The sequence below is a fragment of the Erithacus rubecula genome (genome assembly GCF_903797595.1).
Source record: "Erithacus rubecula genome assembly, chromosome: 18".
NCBI lineage: Eukaryota > Metazoa > Chordata > Aves > Passeriformes > Muscicapidae > Erithacus > Erithacus rubecula.
In genome coordinates this window covers 9,059,728-9,081,955 of record NC_136670.1, presented here as the reverse complement: position 1 = coordinate 9,081,955, position 22,228 = coordinate 9,059,728, and the positions used below count along the sequence as shown (strand labels likewise).

At 41.5% G+C, this 22,228-nt stretch overlaps 1 protein-coding gene across 2 annotated transcripts; it reads left to right on the top strand.

Annotated features, from left to right (window-relative positions):
• The first annotated feature begins 1,573 nt into the window (after positions 1–1,573).
• On the top strand, positions 1,574–21,809 carry ARFGAP1 (ARF GTPase activating protein 1). 2 transcript variants are annotated; one of them, XM_079321357.1, is made up of 14 exons: positions 1,574–1,706; positions 1,903–2,033; positions 5,444–5,507; positions 6,342–6,451; positions 7,414–7,585; positions 8,489–8,589; positions 9,241–9,327; positions 9,856–9,952; positions 11,301–11,357; positions 11,543–11,575; positions 14,654–14,710; positions 16,020–16,079; positions 17,170–17,246; positions 17,681–21,809. In XM_079321357.1, the coding sequence occupies exons 3-14, from the start codon at positions 5,448–5,450 to the stop codon at positions 18,006–18,008; spliced, it is 1,239 nt and encodes a 412-aa protein (XP_079177483.1). In that variant the 5' UTR covers positions 1,574–1,706; positions 1,903–2,033; positions 5,444–5,447; the 3' UTR covers positions 18,009–21,809. The 2 variants fall into 2 exon arrangements, with proteins under 2 accessions (XP_079177483.1, XP_079177484.1); XM_079321358.1 differs by lacking the exons at positions 14,654–14,710; positions 16,020–16,079.
• The last annotated feature ends 419 nt before the right edge of the window (positions 21,810–22,228 follow it).

Genomic DNA, 22,228 nt, shown 5'->3' with positions numbered 1-22,228 from the left:
CTGGGCGTGGCCTATCCCGGACGAGCCCCCAAGTTGTAGTGAATGTAGCAGGGCCAAGGCCTTTATTAAACAGCTCTTTATTAATGGGGGGTCACAGGGAGTAGGCCCTACGCCTGCTGCTGCTGCTGCCAGGCAACGCCGGGAGGAGGTCCTGCCGATCCCAACGAACGTAGGGATGGGAGTCTCAGCCTCACGGACACGTCCGAGATCTCCATAGTGGCTCATTGGTCTGGGGGTGTCATTCTTCTTAACTGCCCTTTAGGTTGCGGTGATTAAACAGTTACAAAGGACATATTGCAGGTGACTTGGCTTGTTAGTTGAGATGATCTGTGAACTTGGGTTCGGTGTTGGTTGACTATTTTTGTGAATCTTTTCTTCAACAACAACTTCCGGTAATGGTGGTACTGGGAAACTTCTGGAGATTTACATATAGGGTGTGGCTAACTTGATAGGCAGGCAGCAGCAGGCCGGAAATGAGGTAAGGGAAAGGGCGGAAGGAGGAAGTAACTGGGATAGGGGAAATACAATAAACCAGGGTTTGAATTACATAGGGACTACACATTTAACTGGGGAAAAGAACATAACAACTTGATCAAAGAACCAACAAACGAATGAGTGGATAGAACGATAAGGTAAGCAACAATCTTTTTAACTCTTCTAGCAATGTTGTTTTATGGTTTTCAGCTAAGACTTTTTACCACACCATTCACCCTCACCTTTGAGATCTCTGCAGACAAAACCCTGAGTTAGAAGGGACACACAAGAATCATCGAGTCCAACTCGGACTTTTTCCTACACAGGAAATGCCAAAATCTCATTCTGTGCATCCTTGAGAGTATTGTCCAGAACTCCTGGAGCTCTGGCAGCCTTGGGGCCGTGCCCATTCCCTGGGGAGCCTGTTCAGTGCCCAACCACCCTCTGGGGAAGAACCTTTTTGTTCTATCCACCGTAACCCTCCCCTGGCCCAGTTTCAGCCCTTCCCTTGTGTCACCACAGAGCAGAGATGGGAGCTGCTCCTCGGGAGGAAGCTCAGACCTCGATGATGTGTCCCCTCAGTCGCCTTCAGGCTGAACAACCCAAGCACCCTCCTCTAATGGCTTTCCCTAGACCCTTCCTCATCCTTGTGGCTTCCTCTGGATGCTCCTTAGTAGCTTTAGATTCTGCAAATATTGTTGGGGTGCCCCAGGCCATAGCAGCGCTCCAGGTGTGCCCTCAGCAGCACTGTGAAGCTGGGGGAGGCCTGGGGGTCCAACCAGCCTGGGACAACACGGGGCTCATCTGAAAGCCCTCACATCAATAAGTGTTTAAGGAAAAAACACGTAATTCCACATAATTCACCCACACGGGCAGCCTCCCCTCAGCCATAAACCCCGGGGGTCGATTTTGCAGCCTGGCAGCGCAAAGAGCGCAGCGCGCCAGGTTCGCTTTCACGCTTTATTTCAGCTTTGCCCGGTTGAGACAAACCCCCCAAACTCCTCTCTGGAGCACGGGGAGCTCGATACCATCGGGAATTCCGGGGTGCCCGGGGTGCCCGGCCCGGCCATCAGCGGGTTAAGCCGCGCGCCCACAATGCCTCGCGCTCTGCAACGTCGGCGGCGCCGGGCGGGACCGGGCCGCGGCCGGGACCGGGACCGAGACCGAGACCGGGATCGGGATCGGGATCGGGATCGGGATCGCGATCACGATCAGTGTTGCTCAGGCTCGTGGTGCGTCCCCGTCCCCGCGGCTCCCCGCGGCTCCCCGCGCCGGGGCTGGCGGTGCCCGTGCCCCGCAGCCCAGCCCAGCGCTGAGGTGGCGGCGCTCGGGCCCGGCCCCCGCCTGTCACACAGGACGGTGCCAGGCTGGCGGGGTGGCATCTGCCTGGCCGCTCTTCAGCTGTTTCCGCGTTGTTTTCTTGCCTAGAAAGCAGAGGCCGGAGGGCTCGGCGGAACCCGGCCATGTTCTGAGGGAGGCTGCAGGACGCCGCTGGATCCGGGTACCGCAGGTGTGCCTGAAGGAATCGCCCTTCTCTCGGCCCTGCCAGGGTGAGACGGGTGAGTGTGAAACTGCGCCGCTTTTACAGTATGCACCGGCCTTTGATGTACTGGTGAAGGAGAGCCGCGCCAGCTCCATGGAGATGGGCGCAGCGTGTCTTTCCAGAGGTTTCTTCAGCCTCTGTGGCCTTTTTTACGCTGGTGGGATTCACAGGGAGCCTTCAGGAGCATGAAGTCAGCAGGCCACGTCACCCGCTGGCTCCTCGAGTCTGAACTGCAGAGCCCTTTGCAGGTCGTGGCTGCATTTGCTGCTGAATCAGAGGAGCAAAGTCCTGTTATGTATTATTTCCACTTCTAGACCACTTCTGCCTTTTTGCTTGTTTAGCAAACTAAAGATTTCATAACCAGAAAACTCATAAGGTGTACATCTAGGTTTTGCTCTGGCAGCAGATTGTTTGGGAAATAAGAGTGAGAGATTGATCTGTGTGAAACTGCCTCTTTCCACTTTGGAACCCTTGTAAAAAGTATTTATATTCTTCAATGGAAACTTACTCTGTAACTAAACATTGCCCTCACTGCTTTTGTCTGTTTATATTAGATCAAAACAATGTAAATTTCTTGAAGGTGGCTTCTTTTTTTGGTATTTAGTTGTGAAACTTAAACAGCACAGTGGTTTTATCAGTCAGGTACCAGAGCTCAGCTTTTTGGTGGTAATCAATGATAATTTGAACCCTTGAAACTTTTCGGGTAAAATTATTAGAAATAAGCTAGGCACCTCTAAAGAGTATTAGAAAGCTTAGAACATGAAATTTTTACTTTGTGCTTTATTTTCAAATGCTTTGGTAGAGGAGAAGGAGGTGAAAAGCTGGTGCCTTTTTTCTTTTGACATCCTTTTCTTGGATGTCATGGGATGAAGCTCTGCCTTCCCACCAGACAGACATAGTGGTTTGGGCAGGGAACTTTGTGCATGTGGAATGGATGTATCTTCAGACTGCAGTTGGCCAAAGTCTTTCAGTTTTTATTTCAAAAGAAGGTAGTTATAGCAGAACCAAAAGCAATTGCTTCCTCTGTCACCTTGGAGCTGGAGAACTGAAACTTGTATAAGCCCTGGAGGAGGCTGGATATTGGTTGTTGGAGGATGGGTGGTATTTTCTGCTCTGCAGACAGTTCCTGGCACGTGCAGAGTTGGAGTGGGAAGAGGCTTTCCTGTTCTCTGCATGTAGGCTGTCTCTGTTGGTTATTCTGATTGAAAACCTGGAAAAAATGAGCAAAAATGGTAAAGAAGGGTAGGGATTAGAGGGTTGAACATCCAGCCAAAAAGGGGAGCCTTGGAAACTGTCACTAATCTACAGAAAGATGCTGGGGAAATTCATTCCTGGGGAAGAGATGTTGACATGCAAAGATGGAGCAGCAATAATGGCAGAGAGGAGGGCCCAGAGGGTGCACTGTTGTCTGTCTGGCTATTCCTGCTGAGTTATTTACTTAATTTCTGTACTGCAGAGGAAAAATTCTCTGTTATCTCACCAGGGACAAGGAGTAGAATTGAAGATGTGGACTGGGAGTCATGTAAATGTGTTTATGGTGGTTATTTAGGACAAGCAAATGCTTTTAGTGCTATCTCACTCCCTGCTCACATGCACATGAGTAAGTTAAGGAAGGTTAAATGTTATTGAAATGCTATTGGAAAAGGTGTTTTTCATTGTATGAGAGGTTGTTTGCCACACTTGCATTCTCCTGTTCTGAAAGTTACACAATTCTCACTAGATTATTGATAAAAATAACTGTGTTCAGTTTGTTTTTTTTTTAATACAGGATGACAGGAAGATTTTATTCATCACTACTTGCTATCACTACTACTCACCTTTGGAGTCTAAAACACTTTTATCACAATTACCTGGTTTTGCCTAATACAAAGTAATTAAGGCTGAAAAGGTGACACATTCTAAACATCAGTGAAAACCCTGCCCCTTAAATTCCACAGAATGAAGCATTTGTTAACAAGATTTACAGAAGAATAGGTTCTTTAGATAAAAGGCAGTGAGTTCTGCTACAAACACCTGCTTTTGGCAGTGGCAACCTGTAGGTACAAAACTGAGCTTTCTCCTTTCTGAGTCATGTTATCTTAGCTGGTGATGCACAGAACTATTTATTGTACTGCTCTGCTTTAGAGATTTCTAATTTAATGTCAGTCATCTAAATGCAATGTTTCCTAACCTGTAGCATTTTACCTTTTTAAACACCCTTCCTTTATTTATTAAGGGTACATCCTCCCTCCATCCCCTAGGGCTGTGGCAGTTGTAGCACTTAATCATTTCCCTTCTAAAATTAATGTGAGATTTGTTAATTTTATTAATGTTCTAAGGACTTTGGGTTGTTTAGTCAAATAGCACAGTGAACCAGTGTCAGAGAGTTACATAAAGGCATTTTTGCCTCTCACACCAGTGTTAAAACATCAACTTGCTGTTCTATGCTTTGTGTCTTGACTGGCCAGTGAGCTTGACATTTAGTAGATGGTGCTGTTACTAGTCAACTTGGTGACTTCTGTCTTTTATTACATCTTAGAAGTTTGTTTTCTGAAGTAGAAATGATAAGATGGAGAGGAAGTAAAAAAAGGAGAACAGATGTTATTTATTTAAGGTTAGTTTAAATATAATGCTATTAGTTGGTAGTAGGAATTTATTTTTCATCTGAATTGCAACCTTATGCTGCACCCTACACTATAGTTCCTCAAATCATGAGTGCTTTGTGTATTTTGGGTTTTTCCAGCCTGTGTACTGTGTATGAATCACATTTTTTGTCTTAATATGAATTTTATCCATAGCTTGACACTGCTCCCTGCTGTTTTCTGCATCATAAAAATTCGAGTGAGATGATGTGGTCTGCCAGCAAAACATGCCTGTTGAATTACAATTCTGTTTTGTGTGAGAGGTCCCAATAATTGCCTTAATTTCTTTAGGATTCAGTTGACAAACAAACTCAGTATTTCTGGAAAATGACAAGTTCTTGTTTCATCTCGTAAGGGGCTGTTTCAGTAACGTGTTCTGCACTCTGCAGTGTAAGTGTTCCTGCTGGTTTTTGTGTAGGTCTGATGACTTGTGTGCATGTGATGCTGTGGAATCATGGATGTTGGGAAGAGTAGTGGATGGGTCTGGGGCAGGAACCAGTAGAGTGTGTTTTGATACCATGTGTGACACAGAATTCCTGTGTTTATCACCCCACTCCCACTTTTCAACCATGACTGAATTGCACCTTTCCACTGGTTGAGTTAAGATGAATAAATCCCCCCAAGAGTGCAAAGTAGATGGAAAAATAAGGTTGTGGTGTTCTGTTTTTCCTCTGCAGCTGGCTGTGAGTCAGTGGTTTAGATTCCAGGCTCTTTGTCACAGAGCTGTGCTTGTGAGGTGCTGAGCATCCTACCAAAATCAAATCCACCATCATGACTTAGTTTTTTTCTTTTTCTCCTTTTGCAGAATCATGGCAAGTCCAAGAACAAGGAAAGTCCTCAAGGAAGTCAGAGCACAAGATGAGAACAATGTGAGAAAATGATGATGTCTGGATCACTTTTGTAGAATTGAATTTGCTTTTTACCTTCTCCAGATGTACACTGGGATCTGCTGCAGCTGCTGTTGTCTTTGTGCTGTGGCTCACTAATGCTCACATAGAAATTTGGGTATCTCATGTATGCACTACAATACATTGCTGCAGATTTGGCACAAGTATTTCAGTTGTAGTAATTCTGGAACCCCTGGGGTCTTTTCAGCATGTGTTGTCTGGGGCACAACTTACATTTTAATGGTCCATTTCAAGTAGTGTGATTATACCTTAAATGTGATAGTCCTTGGGAAGATTCTGTTTTATTTTTATCAATGCATTAAGTCTTGAGTGATGAATCTGATCAAAAAGTTGTTGCTCTGTATGAGCAATAAAGCTATTTCTAAAGAAAAAATTCTGTTTAGATCTGCAACCATTTACTGCCAAACTGTAGTGTGACTGAAAAAATGTTCCAAACTTTAAATACTGCATTTTTATTTTGCCAAGGAAACCTCAAGAATTCAGTTTAGTTACTTTCTTTCAAGGCAATGAAAATGAAATCAAAATTAATTCTTTGCATAGTAATTTCTATTTGCTTGTCTGTATTTTCTCACTGGTTTTAGGTAGTTTGTGAAGCAATTTTTATAATCCAAGCATCATAAATAAATACCTGAAGGAGGTTTATGATGTCAGGGAAGGTGTTTCCAAACACTAAGAACCCTTTCTTCTGAAATAATTTTCAGTGTGTGATGTTTTCATGATTTGCCTTTTTGAGGTGTGAAAACTTGCCATGGACAGTGCAGAGATAACTGTTTTTGTTTTTTTTTTTCCTCACAGGTCTGTTTTGAATGTGGTGCATTTAACCCCCAGTGGGTGAGTGTGACCTATGGAATTTGGATCTGTCTGGAGTGCTCAGGAAAACACAGAGGCTTGGGAGTTCACCTCAGGTCAGCCTTTCCCATAGACCTTGGACTCAGGGTGCATTATGGCTGTGAACAGCATGTGTTGGTTTGGAATGTATAGAATGTCTTAAATCCAACATTTCACTGCCAGTTTGGCTTCATGCTCCTCTCCAAAGTTGCCTTTGCTCTCTGTGCTTGTAACTGGTTGGGTATAAAACTAATCTAAAAAAATAGCTTTATTCTGTTCAGATTTCTTTTTTCTTTGTAATATAATGATAGCTTTTGTTGTTTTCCAACAACCATGCTTTGCTGAGATGGGAGTCTGTGGAATAAGAACTGTTTTGGGTGCTGGAGACTCACAGTGTGTATGTAATAGGGCCAAAGCAGGGAACAGTTCCTCAAATGAGCAAAGGAGAGAAAGTCCAGGAGGGAAATCATCAAAGCAAGGAGGCCATTCAGGAGTACATTCTTTGCTTTTCCAGGGGTGATTTGGAGCTCATTAGTGAGTAGAAGTTGCATAGGAAAGGAACATTTGGAACTCTTCTGTTTGTGGCATGGAAGAAAAGATGAAATTTCTGACATGAGGACATAGAATTGCCAAGGTTGGAAAAGATCTCTAAGATCATGGAGTCCAACTGTCAAAATGCACAATAATAGACAAAAAGAAAATTGCAGAGTGAAGTATGGGAAAAGTTTCTGTTACATAGTGGGTTAGATGAATTCCTGGACTTTGAAAGAAGCTGCTTTTTCAGTCACTTGCCTTCTGTTGACTGTCTCCTTTAAATGCCAATAAATGACATGATTTTGGCTTATTTCAGTGAGGATCTGCCCACCTTCTTATCATGATCTGTCTTTCTGTACTTGGAGAGTGTTCTCTAACATGTTTATACTCTCAACTTTTCAGATAGGTTCTAATAAGCTTTTTTTTTTAGTCACTGTTGATACAGCAGGAAATTTTAACAAGCTGTGATCTAAAAGTTGTTTTTTTTTTTAAACCTGCTTTTCAGTTTTGTGCGTTCTGTAACCATGGACAAGTGGAAGGATATTGAGCTGGAGAAAATGAAGGCTGGAGGTAACAGCAAATTCAGACAGTTCTTGGAATCTCAGGATGATTATGATCCATGCTGGACAATGCAAGAGAAGTACAACAGCAAAGCTGCAGCTCTGTTTAGAGACCAGGTGAGCTCAGTTTTAGGTGTGTCCTCACCTCTGTGATCTGAAAATACCAAAGTGCTTTGTAAGCACTTGGTTTTGAAAGGAGGGAAAGTTGCAGTTTTTTGAACCTCTGCAGTGGTTCCTGGAAAGGTAAATGTGAGAGAGTGAAATCCTGGAAGAGTTAATGTAAACCTGAATGAGTTCATGGCTCAGGTATTCAGCAGAAGAGAAAAGGAATGTTGTCCTGCCAGGGAGATAAGGTGGGGTTAGAAAAGAGTGTCTTGGGCAGGCAAGAGCTTTCTGGGCTAACTTCCTCATTTTGGGTAACACTTTCTAATTTAGCCCAAGGGTATTCCAGTGTTTTGGTACCTCAGAGTTGGCAGTCCAGGACTGCCCTCTTGGGACCTTAAAGGTCTCAGAGTGCTTCTTCCCAAGTCTTGTAAGAGTTCTCTGTTGAAATTTTCATTTCTGCATTTAGCTGAGGTAGCTCTGATTTTCAGTGCTGCAGTTTGTTGGAGCTGTTTAGTCAGTGGAGCTGTCTTAGTTCACTGCACTTCACTACTTCACCTGTACAGTTCTATCCAAAGGGATTTTTGATAAATCTTTAGTGTATGCAGTAGCATACAACCATAATGTAGTTCTCTTCCTCCATTGCTCTGTGATAAGTGCTTCTATCTCTTCATTAATCCAGTCTTTCTTCTTGAAACCAAACCTGCCTCTTTGAGGAAATTGTTTCATTTTCTATTTCAGTTGCCTGAAATAAAACCATTGTTCAAACATCACAGCCTGGGAGTCAGAAAAAAACTTGGTTTATTGTGAAAAAAAAGTTAATTGATCTAGCAGCAAATTGTCCTCATGTTACAGACCCAGTTTATAATTTGTATGTAATCTCTGATTTGGTATTCTTGCTTATTGTGGCTCTTGCAGGTAGCTACAGTAGCTGAAGGCAAGGAATGGTCCATTGAAACTTCTCCTGCCAGGAACTGGACCCCACCCCAGCCTAAAATGTCTCTGTCTTCTGCTCACCGGTACGTGCTCTGCTTACCTAATGTTGGTACAGGTACAGCATCAGATACAGACACACCATCAAAGCTGATGGTTTAATGTCTGCTGGGTTTGCTCTCTTGGTGCTGCTGTCTGAACAAACTGAAGTTGTAGAGTATGAGGAAATAATTCCCACCCCCTGCACCTGAGCCTTAAACCATGGCAGAGAGAATGAGTGAGAACAGGGCACAAGCCATGCTTGTTTTCTCCTGGCTTGTAATGCACCTGAAATTGCACATTTGTGTCACTCACAGGTAGTGTGTGACATCCTCACCTTAACTGTGGTGCTGTGCCAGTTGGGATTGGATGCCAGGGAAAAAGAAACAGACTTTTCCCTTCTGGTGCTAATTACCAGGGGAGCATCAAAGCTCTCTACCACAGCAATTCTCTTGTTCTGCTTTTGTATGTAGTGTTTGTTACTCTGTGCACTAAAGATCCAAGTTAACTGCAAAAGCAGTTGTAAATCAAAGGAACAAGAGCTTCATACCTTTTAGTGGTTGCATTAGAGTTCCCTTCTTGATAGATGAAATAAATAATCAATTTTTAACCTTTGTTATGGTGTATACATCAAGCTGCACTGTTGAGCTAGTGGATTTTGCTTAATATGGCTTTGATTCTTCAATGTTTTATTTCAGTTCTGCTGGACAATCTCAGACTGCAACTGCCTCTTCTGACAAGGCTTTTGAAGACTGGTTAAATGATGATGTCAGCTCCTACCAAGGGTAATGCAATATTTACTGACTTTCTGAGTACCTCTCTCTCTAGCATAACAAAATGTTTGAAGCACTGAAGAAAAAGTCTGTAACTCCAAATATTATTGGGGTGGGTTCCAAACCAAGGAATTCTGATTGTATGTTGTACCTTACAGATGATCAGTTATGATTGTTATAGAGAGTATATTGAGTTATACAGAGGCATTTATAAAGCTTCTTTCATTCCTTTTCTCATTTTCATATATCACTTTATTAGGATTTACTCTGCTTTCTGATGTCAGTGATCTGTTAAACCTGAAGAATCATTATGACCACATTAGCTTGCACAGAGGAAATTGTATTGTGCTAGGATTCCTCAGTGGATCCTTGGTGTTTTTATGAAGTGAGTAGTTTTGTATTTTGGGTGCTGGGTGCTACAGAACTTCCTTTTCCAGGTGCAAAACCAATTGTCATTCTTCCAGGCTTATCAGTCCTTGTTTAGTGTTTTCAGTGGCTGCATGCTGATCCAGGTACTGTTTATTCCTTTTCCTGTGGCAGTGGCCAAGAGAATCGCTACGTGGGGTTTGGGAACACAGTAAACCCTCCCAAAAAAGAGGATGACTTCCTGAATAATGCCATGTCCTCATTGTACTCGGTAAGGAATTGCTTGGAGCTTCCTGAGTTACTGTTTTCCTCTGGTTTAGCCCTTGTTAGGAGAGAATATGAATGGAGAGGAGAAACTAAAGACTGCAGGTGGATATGGAGAGGTGCAGAGTACTGGTTGTATTCTCAAAGAGTGAAGAAGATACTGGTGGACTTTAAAAGGCAAAATGGAGAAACTTGAGCAGAACTGAAGAATGTCTGGTATCACTTCATAGAAATAAGTGAGGATATAACAATCAATTAGAAATAATAATCAACAGGGCTGAAGGAAAAAATCGTAGTTACCTGTAGAGAATAGCTCTAAATCTGTTAACAGTATTAGGAATCTTCAGAGGAAAGCAACTGAAATGTGTGTGTATGTGGGTGCCAGAAGCCCTGAGCAGTGATGAAAACATTTGAAATACTTGTGACAGGGTGTGAAGAGATAACAGCATATGGCTGAACAGTTGTCGTGATTCAAGTAGAGATAGTGAAAGATGCATTGTTGAAATAAAATGGGAATAAAATCAGAGGCAGTCAGGGCCATGCTGGTGCTTTGATAGGCTGCAAAGTCACAGTGCTGAACAATATTTGGGGTTTGGAGTCATTTGGAAATACAGTAAGGTATCCTACCAAGGCTAGTGGCCAACAGCCCTCTGTAGAGCCTCACTGGCCTAGATACCCATACCAGATTCTACTGTTTATTTAAAAATAAATCATTTCACTGGTACTTATCAGAGAAAGGTAATGCTTGAGCCTTTGAACAGGTTGATCACCATATTTCAGGTGATCCCACAGGCTGCTTGGTATAGATCAGCTAAATATTTTCTAGGTATCTCACAGCTTTTAGGCCAGAGAGTTCAGATTAGAAAGCACTTCTGCAGTGTGTGGCAGATGAGCTAAGGAGAACACTGTTCCTGTCAGCCAGTCTTTGAGTCCAGGATCCCCCTGAATGTCCTGGCTGGAATGCCCTCATGTGAGCACAGGCACACACTGCAGTGTGCTCTGAAATCCTGTATTTCTGGGAGGCTGAGTTCCTTGCATGGCTGTTCATCCTGGTGAGGAAAACTATTTGCCTTCCACTGCATGGGTTGATTTTTCCCCACACTTGTAGCCATTTTTAGCAGAGTAACATCTGAAACACCCTGGCTTGTTCAAATTCACACAAGTACTGGAAGTTCATCACTATATTTCAGTTAAATGAGAGGCTCCACTTTTTCTCTCAGTAGCAGGTAGTTCTTATGACTACAGGACAACATGTATTAGAGCATTTTGACTTAAGCTAATCTGTTTTAGTGGAAACTTGGTTATTTGCTATTATTATTCACATGTAGCTCATTACTTTCTTGCTTTCTTTAAAGGGATGGAGCAGTTTTACAACTGGAGCAAGCAAAATTGCCTCAGCTGCTAAAGAGGGTGTAAGTAAATAACGTGGTTTAGTTAGCAGTGGATTGCCAGAGATGGTGATATGGGTGTTCCTTTTTCATTGTGTAATTCTGCCGGATTACCTTGGAGAGGACTATGCAGCATTTCTAAATGTGTGTCTTTAAAAATCAAAGGAATTATTCCAGGATAACTTGTATATATTTGCTTCTCTTCACAGGCTACCAGATTTGGATCTCAAGCAAGTCAAAAGGTGATTATAGATTTAGCTCTTACTCATCTAATTGTCTTTAAATGCCATTTGTTTGCCTGCATCAATTGACTTAGATTTGATCATCATCAGACCAGTGTGCTTTTCCTTCGTGGTACACAGTAGTGTTTAGTTATAGCTTTGAATTCCATGGGAATTGCAATCAGCTGCAGTGATCAAATTAAGCAAGAGATAAGCAGGGATAGTCTGCTGTTTATTCCTCTTGGATGTATTGGAGAGGCTGCAGAGCTTGCAAACTTAACACACCTCTGTTTTACTTCTGTGGATCTTAAATGTGGTCTAGCTTGGAGTAGATACAATGCAATGCAAGTTGTCTTCCCATGGCTAAAGCCTAATAAGATGTTACAATTGTGAACTTCTCAATATTATTAATAAATCAGCTTGGGTGTGTTTTAAAGAGTAGCAATAACAAAAGGATTTAATTTATCTAACTGGGGTTAAAACAGAGACAGTCAGACCTGTTTACACAGAGCTCTGACATAAGGAAGAAAGGTCTGCAAGGAAAAGTTTCAGATGTAAAAATGCATAAAAGAATGGGATTCTTCATTTGCCTGGTTCTGAGTGGGATGCAAATATTTATAGATGGTTCAGGATTTTTAAATGAACTGTAACTTGTGTATTTGCAGCATTAGCCTGCTTTGCTTTCTGATAGGCATAGAAAGTATTGCTCAAAACCAGTGTGCAGCTGCAGGTAGTGCTGTTCAGACAGGTCTGTGTGCACTGGGATATTAATCCTTCAAATGGCCAAACTTGGGCATGTTGGCAACAAAAATGTGTTGCTAAAGCACCCAAACTTCCTATTTTGAAGCTTTGAAGTATTTACTACTTGGTTTAAGAGAAACTAAGTTTTCTACAGGTCTTCCTCTTCACTCCCTCTGGCAGTTTTTCTTTTAGAAGCTGCTCTGTGTTTAATATTATTAATAAATATAATATTAAGTGTAAAAGCTCATCACATCTACTGACAAGGACCACAGCAACATGATCCTCTAGAGTCTGAGCTTTGTTACTGAAGGTTAAATTCTGTTCCTGAAACTTCTGACCTTTTGCTGAACAGATTTAACACATTTTTTATGCACTACATTGGTTAAAAGTGTATTTGGGGCCCAGTAGCCAAACACATTTCACTTTGCCTTGTCAGTAGATGTTAAAAGTTGGAAAAGGTTCATGCTACTTAACTTGCCTGAAAAAATGCTGCCAATTTTTTGCTAAAAGCTGCTTCTACCTTCCTTGCTCTTTTCTCTTTTGCTCTCTGGGTAAAGTTTTGGGGCTACAAGCAGCAGCCAGAGCCGGTAACACCCTCACATCTGTTCTTGTGCATGGACTCCTTGTCTGTTCGTGCTGAATATGTGCATTTGCTCCTGAGCTGTCTTTTTCTGCCTTATGTCAAACCTGTTTAGAATAATGTTGTGTGTTTTGTATGGTAACATTTCTTCAAACCTACTTCAAATTTGTGAAGTTGGATAGAGATACCCAAGCTGTGCACTGTCTGAAAATTGACTGTGCTGCTCTTCATGCTCTGATGATTTCAGGATTTCTGTTTGCATGTCTGCCCCAGGAATGTGCCAACAGCTGGGTGTAGCTGGAAGGCAGACACTTGAGTGAAATGTTTGTAATGGTGGTTTAGAGTGCTGTCCTAAATTCAGCAATAGGAAGGAAAGATGGACATTTAGATGAAAATACAGTTGTACCCAAACCTTTCCATTCCACATTTACAACAATTATGTAGTTGAGTAAGGGGGATCAGATAAGAATTCTTCCTCATTCTAGCAGTGACTCCACTTGGACACCTGAACTGTTAGTCTGGGTGTATTACACTATTTATTTTAGAACATTAACAGTTTGCTGGGTTCAGTAGACTCCAGAGGGTTTTTCAAAGGTGAGAACACCCCTTTCTTGATTTTCTTAAACACCATGTAGCCTCACTTCCAAAGGTAACAAGCCCTTTGTGATTTGCATTCATGTTTCTCATTAGGTGAAAGTGGGATTTTCTTTTGCCTTTGCTCCTCAAAGAACTCTTATCCTGTAAGGAGTAGAAGTACTGGAGAAAATGGCTGGGAGAAGGGGAGATCCTGGGAATGCTGTGGCTGAGGGAAAGGCTGAGAGTCTGTGGAGGAAAGATGTTAAAGGTGCTCCATTCCCAGGAGGAACATGAGTGAAGGCTCACATCCTGACCAATGATAGGAATCAAATATGAACCATTAGGAAATTGAACTTAATTGCCTGGCATATTGGCCCTTTTGGATTAACCAGGATAATTCTGGAGGCACTCAGTATGGTATAGCAGCTCTGAAGAAAGTTTAAATCTATCAAAGGCTTATTATGGTAGTAGGGCAAGGAATTACTTCAAACTCTTCTAAACCTGCTGTCCTTGTCAGCATTGCCTTAGGAAAGCAATTTTGTGACTTAGACTGTGGCTTACATTTTTGTAAACTGCCTCTGAAGTACAATATCCTTGTGCATCTTGTTCTGAATTGTAACAGATTCTGAAGTTCATTGTTTTTTCTCCCTGCAAACCTGGAGCTTTAAAGAAAATAACAAAAGTCTTTTGTCACAGCTTTGGCTCTTGTGTCTCACAGAAACACTTGGGCTCTTAGTAACAGATGATAATTGGAGCATTATGAGACAGAGAAATTATGAGAAAATCAGCCAAAAAGATCTAATTCTACAAGTAATTTAATTAGTATGGAAAAATAAGGGGGGATGAGAACAGTTCTTCCAAATATGCAGCTGCAGGCATTAGCAAGGGGCCCATCCTCAAAACTGTTGCTGGTTGCACCATTGCTTCTGCTTCCAGTGCAAGGTCAGACTTTGCTTGGGCTCTGGGCATCTATTGCCATGTGTATCTGATTTTAATTTATTGTCTTTAATGTCTCCTGCAGCACTTTGCTGTGTGTGCTTTTCAGCTCATTCTGCTTGTATGAATCAAAGCTAAAGGCTTCTTGTGTTTTTGGAGATACTGCTGAGAAATGAGCCTGCAGAAGGTGTTGGCTGTGGGTTTTTATTGGGTTTTTTTAAAAAAGAAAATATAACTGACTTTGTTTTTGTTTTGCTTTTAAATAGGCATCAGAGTTAGGTCAGACATTAAATGAAAATGTTCTCAAACCTGCACAGGAAAAGGTAACTTTGGAACTAGTAAATGACTTGCAGAAAAATTCTTGAACTCACTCAGGGAGTGGTTGATTCCTCCTGCCACAGCTGCCCAGGGTCTCCGGGGGTTTTTCTGTAAAAGGGAAACAACTCAAACAAGAAGTTAGGCTGTTACCAGAGAAGTGTTAATGAGGGTAAACTCACTCCACCTGCCTTCCTCATGTCCACCAGAGTCTGTCTCATTCTTTCTGGTTAGATGCCATTTTATAGACTGTATGCTTTCAATAATGGAAGATGGAGCAAGGGGAAAATGCACCCTAAATGGATATAAAATCAGTTGTTTAAATAGATACATATTTATATCTACTAGTAGTTGTATCTTGGAGTGTTAAGTTCCTAGTGTTTCACCTGCCTGCCAGCTTTATTTTAATTCAAATATCTTTGAGCCATTTGAAGAGAATGTTTTAATCATATTGCAAACTAATTTCTCTTCCATTACCTTTATTAATTCACCATTCTTTACATGGCATTTCAAACCACAGGAGAAGACTCTAATTGGTTTTCTATTCCCTAGAACTATCCACAGCTTATTTCAGAGGGTTTAGATGCATTATTTTCAGGGTTATTTTTAGGGTGCATTTTCTTGAGCTGATTTTTATTTTGTTGGACAATTTAATGAGAAATTATGCATTCTGTGTTAGAAAAAGAGAGATCCATTTCCCTTAGGATGTTGTGCTGTTAGTTCTAAATAAATGTTACTTTCTGAAATATTCTCCATATGGTTATACAAAGTCACTTGCTTTGGAACAACTGCCATTTATTAAGTGTTGAAAGGTAACTGTTGTATTGTGTTCCACCAAAATTCAAAGCCCTTTTAATATTGAAATAAGCATCTCTAAAAGATAGAGAATAAAAGGGATCTGCTAAGTTTCCAAACACAATCTTTATATGCAGTAGAATATATTGATAAAGCTTCATGTTTGCAGATGTTTTTTGTACTCAGTGTACTGGTGTTTTTGTGCTCAGCAGTAGTATAATGATACCTGAAATATGTTTAAATGATACCTTCTTCATACTGGGAACTGGGTGTCACACCTTCCTCAGATTGGGTTCATAGCCACAGAAAATTCCCACAAACTCAAAGGGCTGATCTTCACTCCACTATTGATCAACAGACTTTATATATAATTTTCTTAACTTTGTTTTGACTTAAATATGTTTTGATTCAGTTTGGGGTTGGGCTTTTTGACCTTTTAGCTGTTAAGCACAAATGAGCTTGTCTGAAGGTTTCAGTAATACTTTGTTTTCTGACTAATTACCAATACTTTGGTCCACATAGGTGAAAGAGGGGAAAATATTTGAGGAAGTCACCACGGGGGTGTCACAGTTGGCCAGCAAGGTATGAGGTGGCCTGCCTGGCTTTCAGGAGGCCAAGCAAGTCAAGCCAGTCTCCATATTCTTATGAAAAATAGTGTAAAACCCTGCTGCAGCTTTGGTGGGCTTGTGTTGAGTAGAGAAATTTGGAAAGTGGAATTTTCAGCGGGCAGCACTTCTGTTGAGATGTTTAAAGCTGCACAGGCATGGTGGTGTCCTCTTGATTTGAATGAGGACATGGGGTGGTTACAAACAGCAAAGAAAACATGTCAGGGAATATGGAGACAGCTTGTGTTGCACTGTTGCAGTAAAACCTGCTAATGCTCTGCACCTTTCTCCTTTGCCTTCTGCTGCCCTTGTGCTCGGGGATGTGGTAAGTGCTGTCTGAGGCTGCCAAGCACAGAAATCTGCACAAACTCTCACCTGCTGGGGGAACTTGCATGGTGTTACCCAGGAATGTGTGTCTAGCACTGGGAAAATCAGCACAGCTGAGCACAGACCAGCTCAGTGTCTTAGGCTTTGGTGCTATTTGAATAAAGCCAAATAAATTATGTTATCTCTTCTGTTTAGAGCCTGGCAACTCTCAGGCTGAATTCTGGGATTCATTGTCCCTATCTCTAACTCAGAATAGCACCTTCCACAGTGTCACTTCAGAAGTTGTATTTCTAACCCAGTTCTAGGACTCAACTTCTGATCTGTTTTATGTGAATAGTGAAAAAATGCTGAAACAGTGAAAGTAGCTGTGTGGAACAGTTGAAATATAAATGCAAGTTCCATTAATCATAAAACATCAGTGCTTTCATTAGGTTAATTTTATGTAAGGGCTAATTCCAGTATTTTTGTCAAGGGAGGCTAGGAGAGGATTCAAAAGATGTTAAAACAATAGGTGAAAAAGCTAAACCTGACCTACTTCCCACCCCTTCCAGCAGCACAGTGCTGTCAAATGTACTTTATATTCACCATGTAAAGGCCCATCAGAAACATGAATGAGCTGTGAGTTAAATGTGTTTGATTTATGGGAACATGTGGAGGAATTTGTTCTGGCTTTTGCAGTTGGACTTGGCAGAATTGTTGGTACAGTCCAAATGAATGGAGTGTCTTTTTTTTTTCTCTAGGTTCAGGGAGTTGGAAGTAAGGGATGGAGAGATGTCACTACTTTCTTTTCAGGCAAACCAGATGATAATTCTGACAGGTAATTTCTTGTTTTTGCTTTGTATCCTTGAACACATAATTTTATCTCCTGTATATTCTCTGCAGTACAGTAGTGAAAGGTAATTTTTCAATATTAAGAATTTACTCTATCTTTGCTGATAGTCCTCCTCTATGTAATAAGGAGAGATTCAATTTAACTTGGTTTATAACTGTTTTTAAGCTGAGAACAAAGTAGTGTAGATATTTTAGTTTAAAACTTACTCCAAATGCACACTGGGCCTGTTAAATCTCTCAACAAAATCTGTGAATTAGGCAACAAGCTTATGTCATTTGGAGCAACATTTAGTTCTTCCTTTATCATGAAGAAAAAAACTAAAAAAAAATTTTTAAGCAAAGAGCAGTAGAATTATTTTGACTGTTATGTTTGGCATAACTAATTGATTTCTACCTTCCTTTCCCCCCATCCCCCAAAAGACCAGCTGAGGGAGACAGCTACCAGAACAGTGGAGGGGAGGGCTACCAGAACAATGCTGTAGATCAAAGCTTCTGGGAGACCTTTGGCAACTCAGATCCACCAAAAGCTCACAAATCTCCAAGCAGTGAGAGCTGGACCTATGTGGACAATTCCACAGAGAAGAAGAGCTCGGATAGCTGGGACGTGTGGGGCTCAGGAACAGTCTCCAACAAGAACAGTAACAGTGACAGCTGGGAGAACTGGGAGACCAACTGGGAGAACACAGGAGGGGAGAGCAAGACCAGAAAACCTCCTAAGTCAACAAAAAATGCATGGGATGACTTCTAGAACTCTGCTCTGCACAGCTGGGAGAGGGAGGCTGTGCTGGCTGATGGAGGGGAGGAAGTTTTACACACACCTGGAGTATCATGGCTGACCTTTCTGATCTGTTTGTGCTTCCCATTCATTCTCCTTCCTTCTACCCTGGTATAGGGAAAAAAAAAAGTAGCATCTGAATCTTTTCTTACATCAAGGTGGCTTTCCCTTTTTTAAGGCTAGTGATAAGTATATTCTCCTTGCACTACTGGAGCTGGCTACAGCAACTTCCTTGTTAAAGGAAAGAAATCAGTGCAGGGACACTTCCATGGCACAACCTTGCATGTGTAGGTTAATAGATGTTCATCTAATCCTCATCTAATTTGAGATTTGGGGTGTTTAATGCAAACAAAGGACAGGGTGTGACTTGGAAAGACAGCCATTAAGTGGGCAAGCTGCAGTTGGACACATGGAGTTCCAATGCCTTATGGATTGCTCTGACTACAGGAGGTCTGGCAATTCCAGATGGTCTTTAACATATTTTTTATTGGAGCATTGTTTTTAAACATGATATTATGTTTTTGGGTTTTTTTTTTTTTAGTAGGTGAAAATTTATTTTTCCCCTTTAGAATTCAGAAGGAATCTAGAACTAGGTAATTACTTGTGTAAACTTACAGGTTTGACCTGAGCTCTTAAGGGATATCCAGAATGGCTCTATTTTCCCACCTTACTCAATGGATTGAGTTTGTACATGGAAATGCAAAGCTGTGGTGGTTTCCTTCCTCACCCATGCCCCAGTTTGAGTATTTTATGTACTCTCTTTTTTCTCTTCCTTCTACCTGTGTAGTATTGTATTAATGCTGTTTAAAAACAAAGTCTTTCTGCTGCTTATGTCCTTCTGGACATCTGTTTGGCAACCTGGCAGCAAAAAAATAAATTACAAAGAAAATTCCAGCAAGAAAAAATGGGTGGGAAATACAAGAACATTGAGGAAAGAGCCTGGCAGCAAGCCCCTTTCAAGATAAGTAGATGTCTGGACTTAATAGTAAAATTTAATTTAAGCAGATGTTTTCCTAATTATTCTTTAGTGTGTCAAGCTGTATCTCTGTTTCTGTCATATATTTCTCCACATTTTCTTCCTGCATCTTGTTAAAGAAACACTATTTTGGAAACTTGAGAAACTCTTTGTCAGCATTAAGGACTGGAACAGGAGATTGAGTTATGTGTCAGTTTTGACCCAACAAATAGCTTTGCATGACACAAGCCATAACTTCTAGAGAAGAATTGTGACTTTAAACATCAAAGGTGTCATAGGTAACCCATTTTTATTTGGGGGGATGAGCTGTGAATGTACCCTCAGCACGAAAACAATCAGCTTGTTTGAAAACTCAAATCATGATGTTCTCTGTGGTCTGCATTTCCAGCATGGAGTTCTTTCTGTGAACCCTGTAGGTCCTATGACTTACTCAAAAATGCCTTTTCTTTTAAAAACTGGTTAATTTATTCAGCAACCAACCAAAGGTGTCAGTTACCCTCAATGACACTTCACCTCTACTCCTCACAGAGGTTTTTGAGCAGATAGTATTATCAACAGTATAAAAAGGAAAGAAAATTCATTTCCTCATTAACAGCAGATTTAAAGGCTTAAGTCTGAGTAGAAGTAGCTCTATTTACAGCCTGAATCTGCATTTCTCTGACTAGGATCTTTCAGGTGGTGAACAGAATATTTTTCCAGTCTTCTCTGACCCTCCTCTGCAGTAGTTGGGATTTTCTTCCCCCTTGCCTCTCCTGAGAGTGTTGTCTGAAGCTCCTGAGCCTCTGCAGCAGTTCCCAGAGCTGCTGAGACCCAAGTGCTGCTCCAGGCTGAGCCATTCCAAGGTGTCCCTGCTGTCACACACCCTTTGGAAGTGCCAAAGGCACGAGAGTTTGCACTGCTGCTCGTGGTACCATTGGCAGCAGCTCACAGACTGACTAAAACAAGTGTTTTTTCTACTTTTTCTCTAGTTCCAGGTATAACTTTATCATAGCTTAGCTGCATGTCAAACATAACTTTGTTTTTTTATGCTTACACCTCTGTTGCCTCTTTGTCAATGTGGTTGCTGCCCAGTCTGAAGCTGATTCAGCTTCTTCTGTATGAGTTTATTACAGTTTCTCTGTCATAAACCTCCTGAAATGGCTCGTGGCAGGAGAATCTTTATTTCAGTCCACTCTGTCAGTGGCACTGTGATGTGTGTGTGCATGTTCTCCTCAGCTGGGAGCTTTGCCTGGGACAGAAGTGGTTTATTTATGTATCACTTGCAGCCACAATTGGCATGAACCATTTGTTTGTTCTTTTGATTTGCTTTTTGTAGCTTTTTAAACTTTTATGTTCTAAATCAAACAGCCAGAGCCCTGCTCAAGCAGAAGCTTTGGGTAAGGATTTTTCCTCCAGTTGAGACAGGGACAGAACAGTTGTCTCTCTTTCTGCAGTGTTGTAGGAAGCAACAGAATGCTACAACTGACAGAAAAATGTTCCTGGAAGTTCCAAATAAACCAATATAATGGCAGAAGGGTAACTGCAGACACAAACCCAATGTGCCAGCTGGTCAGTTTGATGGCCAAATGGGCATTTTTAATGACTTGTCTGAGCCTGAATGTGTGATCATGCCTTCCAGAGGAGAAGACAAAATGAGGGCATTTATTTTTGCACACCTGCTATTTTATTGAATTTTACTTTTTTTCAGAGAAGGTGGCTGGGAGATTTCTGCACTGTGAAGAAGTGCATCCCATCAAGTTGCAGAGCAAGTGTGAATCAAACTTTTTATTTTTTAATTCTCCTTTTGGCCTGATGAGGAGCAGAGGCATTGAGTGCAGGCTGCTGGGGCTGCCTGGCTGAGGGAGGATCCAGCCATGGATCTGAGCCTGTGCTTTATCAGGGCTGTGGTGTCCCCGTGAGCTCTGCTCCCCTTCCATCCCCCTCCTGCAGTCACATGCAAACTGCCAGGAGATGTGCAGTAGGTGAAATTGCTGCACTGATTGGACATTGCAATGGCTGGTTCAAATCCCCTGGTGACCCAAGCTTTTATTTGTATGGCTTCAACTTTGGAAAATACAGGGCAGCTGGATTCCTGCAGGTAGTCTGAGACAAGAAAAATGTCAAGAAATCAAATTAAGTGCCACTTGCAAAAGAGAATGCTCCCAAACATAATCCTGGGAGTCAGGGATTATTTTAAAGGGTTTCATTTGTGTCTTGAAACCTATTAATATTTAGTACAATTCCAGAAGTGCTTGGCCAGCTCTCCCTCATGGTGGAGACCTCAAGGATAATGCTGCTTTTATTTTCCAGGCCAGACTGTAACATTCCATGGGTTCATAATGTACTTGTCAGTGTAATGGTCTGTGCAATAATTTAACAAGTGTAGATAAAACCTTTGTTTAATCCAGGATACATTTAAAGATACAGTGGTCCTCTTGGAGAGTAACAGTCTACACAAGTATTTCAGTTCTTAGCTTATTTTGGCTGAAATACTAAATTTCAGTGACCCAGGTAAAGGTTTGAGCAATCAGTGATTTAAACAGAAATCAAGAAACATTTCCATGGCCATAATTAAGAGTTTGATCCTAATGGCTGAGTGACCTCTAGCTGCAGAACCTTCTTTCATTTCCATGCCAGCAGAAGCTTGGTCAGTCTGGAGTACTGTATCTTTAATTTTCCTGCTGTGTTTTTTTTGTGAAGTTCACAGGAATGGCAATTTCAGTGAACACTATTCATTGTTCTGTAGAGTGGTTCTGGACTTGAACTGCAGTGTCATCTTTTAAAGAGTATTATAATAAAGCAAAAGATATGGAGCAGAACGGTGGTCAGCCCTTTTTCAGGAGCCTTCAGTTAATTTTCAGCCCAGGTGCTGGTGTCAGGCATATTCTTCCCTGCCAGTAACAAAGGAGAAAGGAAACTGCCAACATTCATAGAGCCAAAAAACATCTTTAAATTTAATTAGTTTCACAGTCTAACTTCAAACTCTTACTTAGGAGCAGTTTGGAGACATTGTTTGCCTCCTTATTTAAGGAGAACTATAAATAGAAATTGAAGTGCAGATGAATTTATGTACTCTGAGATTTTTAATAGCTTGTCTGCACAGGCACTTTTACAGCAGAAAAAGGTAACTTTTAAAGCAGTTTTCCTGCAAGAAGTGAGTGTCCTCTGACAAATCCTTCAGCTGTGGCAGTGCTCCACATTCAGATTCCAGTTTCCTTCATGAGCCAAACAGCCATGT

Bases quoted from the DNA above. Each gene is read 5' to 3' on its own strand.
- ARFGAP1 (XM_079321357.1), top strand. From the start codon at position 5,448: ATGGCAAGTCCAAGAACAAGGAAAGTCCTCAAGGAAGTCAGAGCACAA. The intron at 11,576-14,653 runs GTGATTATAGAT...GCTTTTAAATAG, and splicing joins GATCTCAAGCAAGTCAAAAG to GCATCAGAGTTAGGTCAGAC. The intron at 14,711-16,019 runs GTAACTTTGGAA...TGGTCCACATAG, and splicing joins TCAAACCTGCACAGGAAAAG to GTGAAAGAGGGGAAAATATT.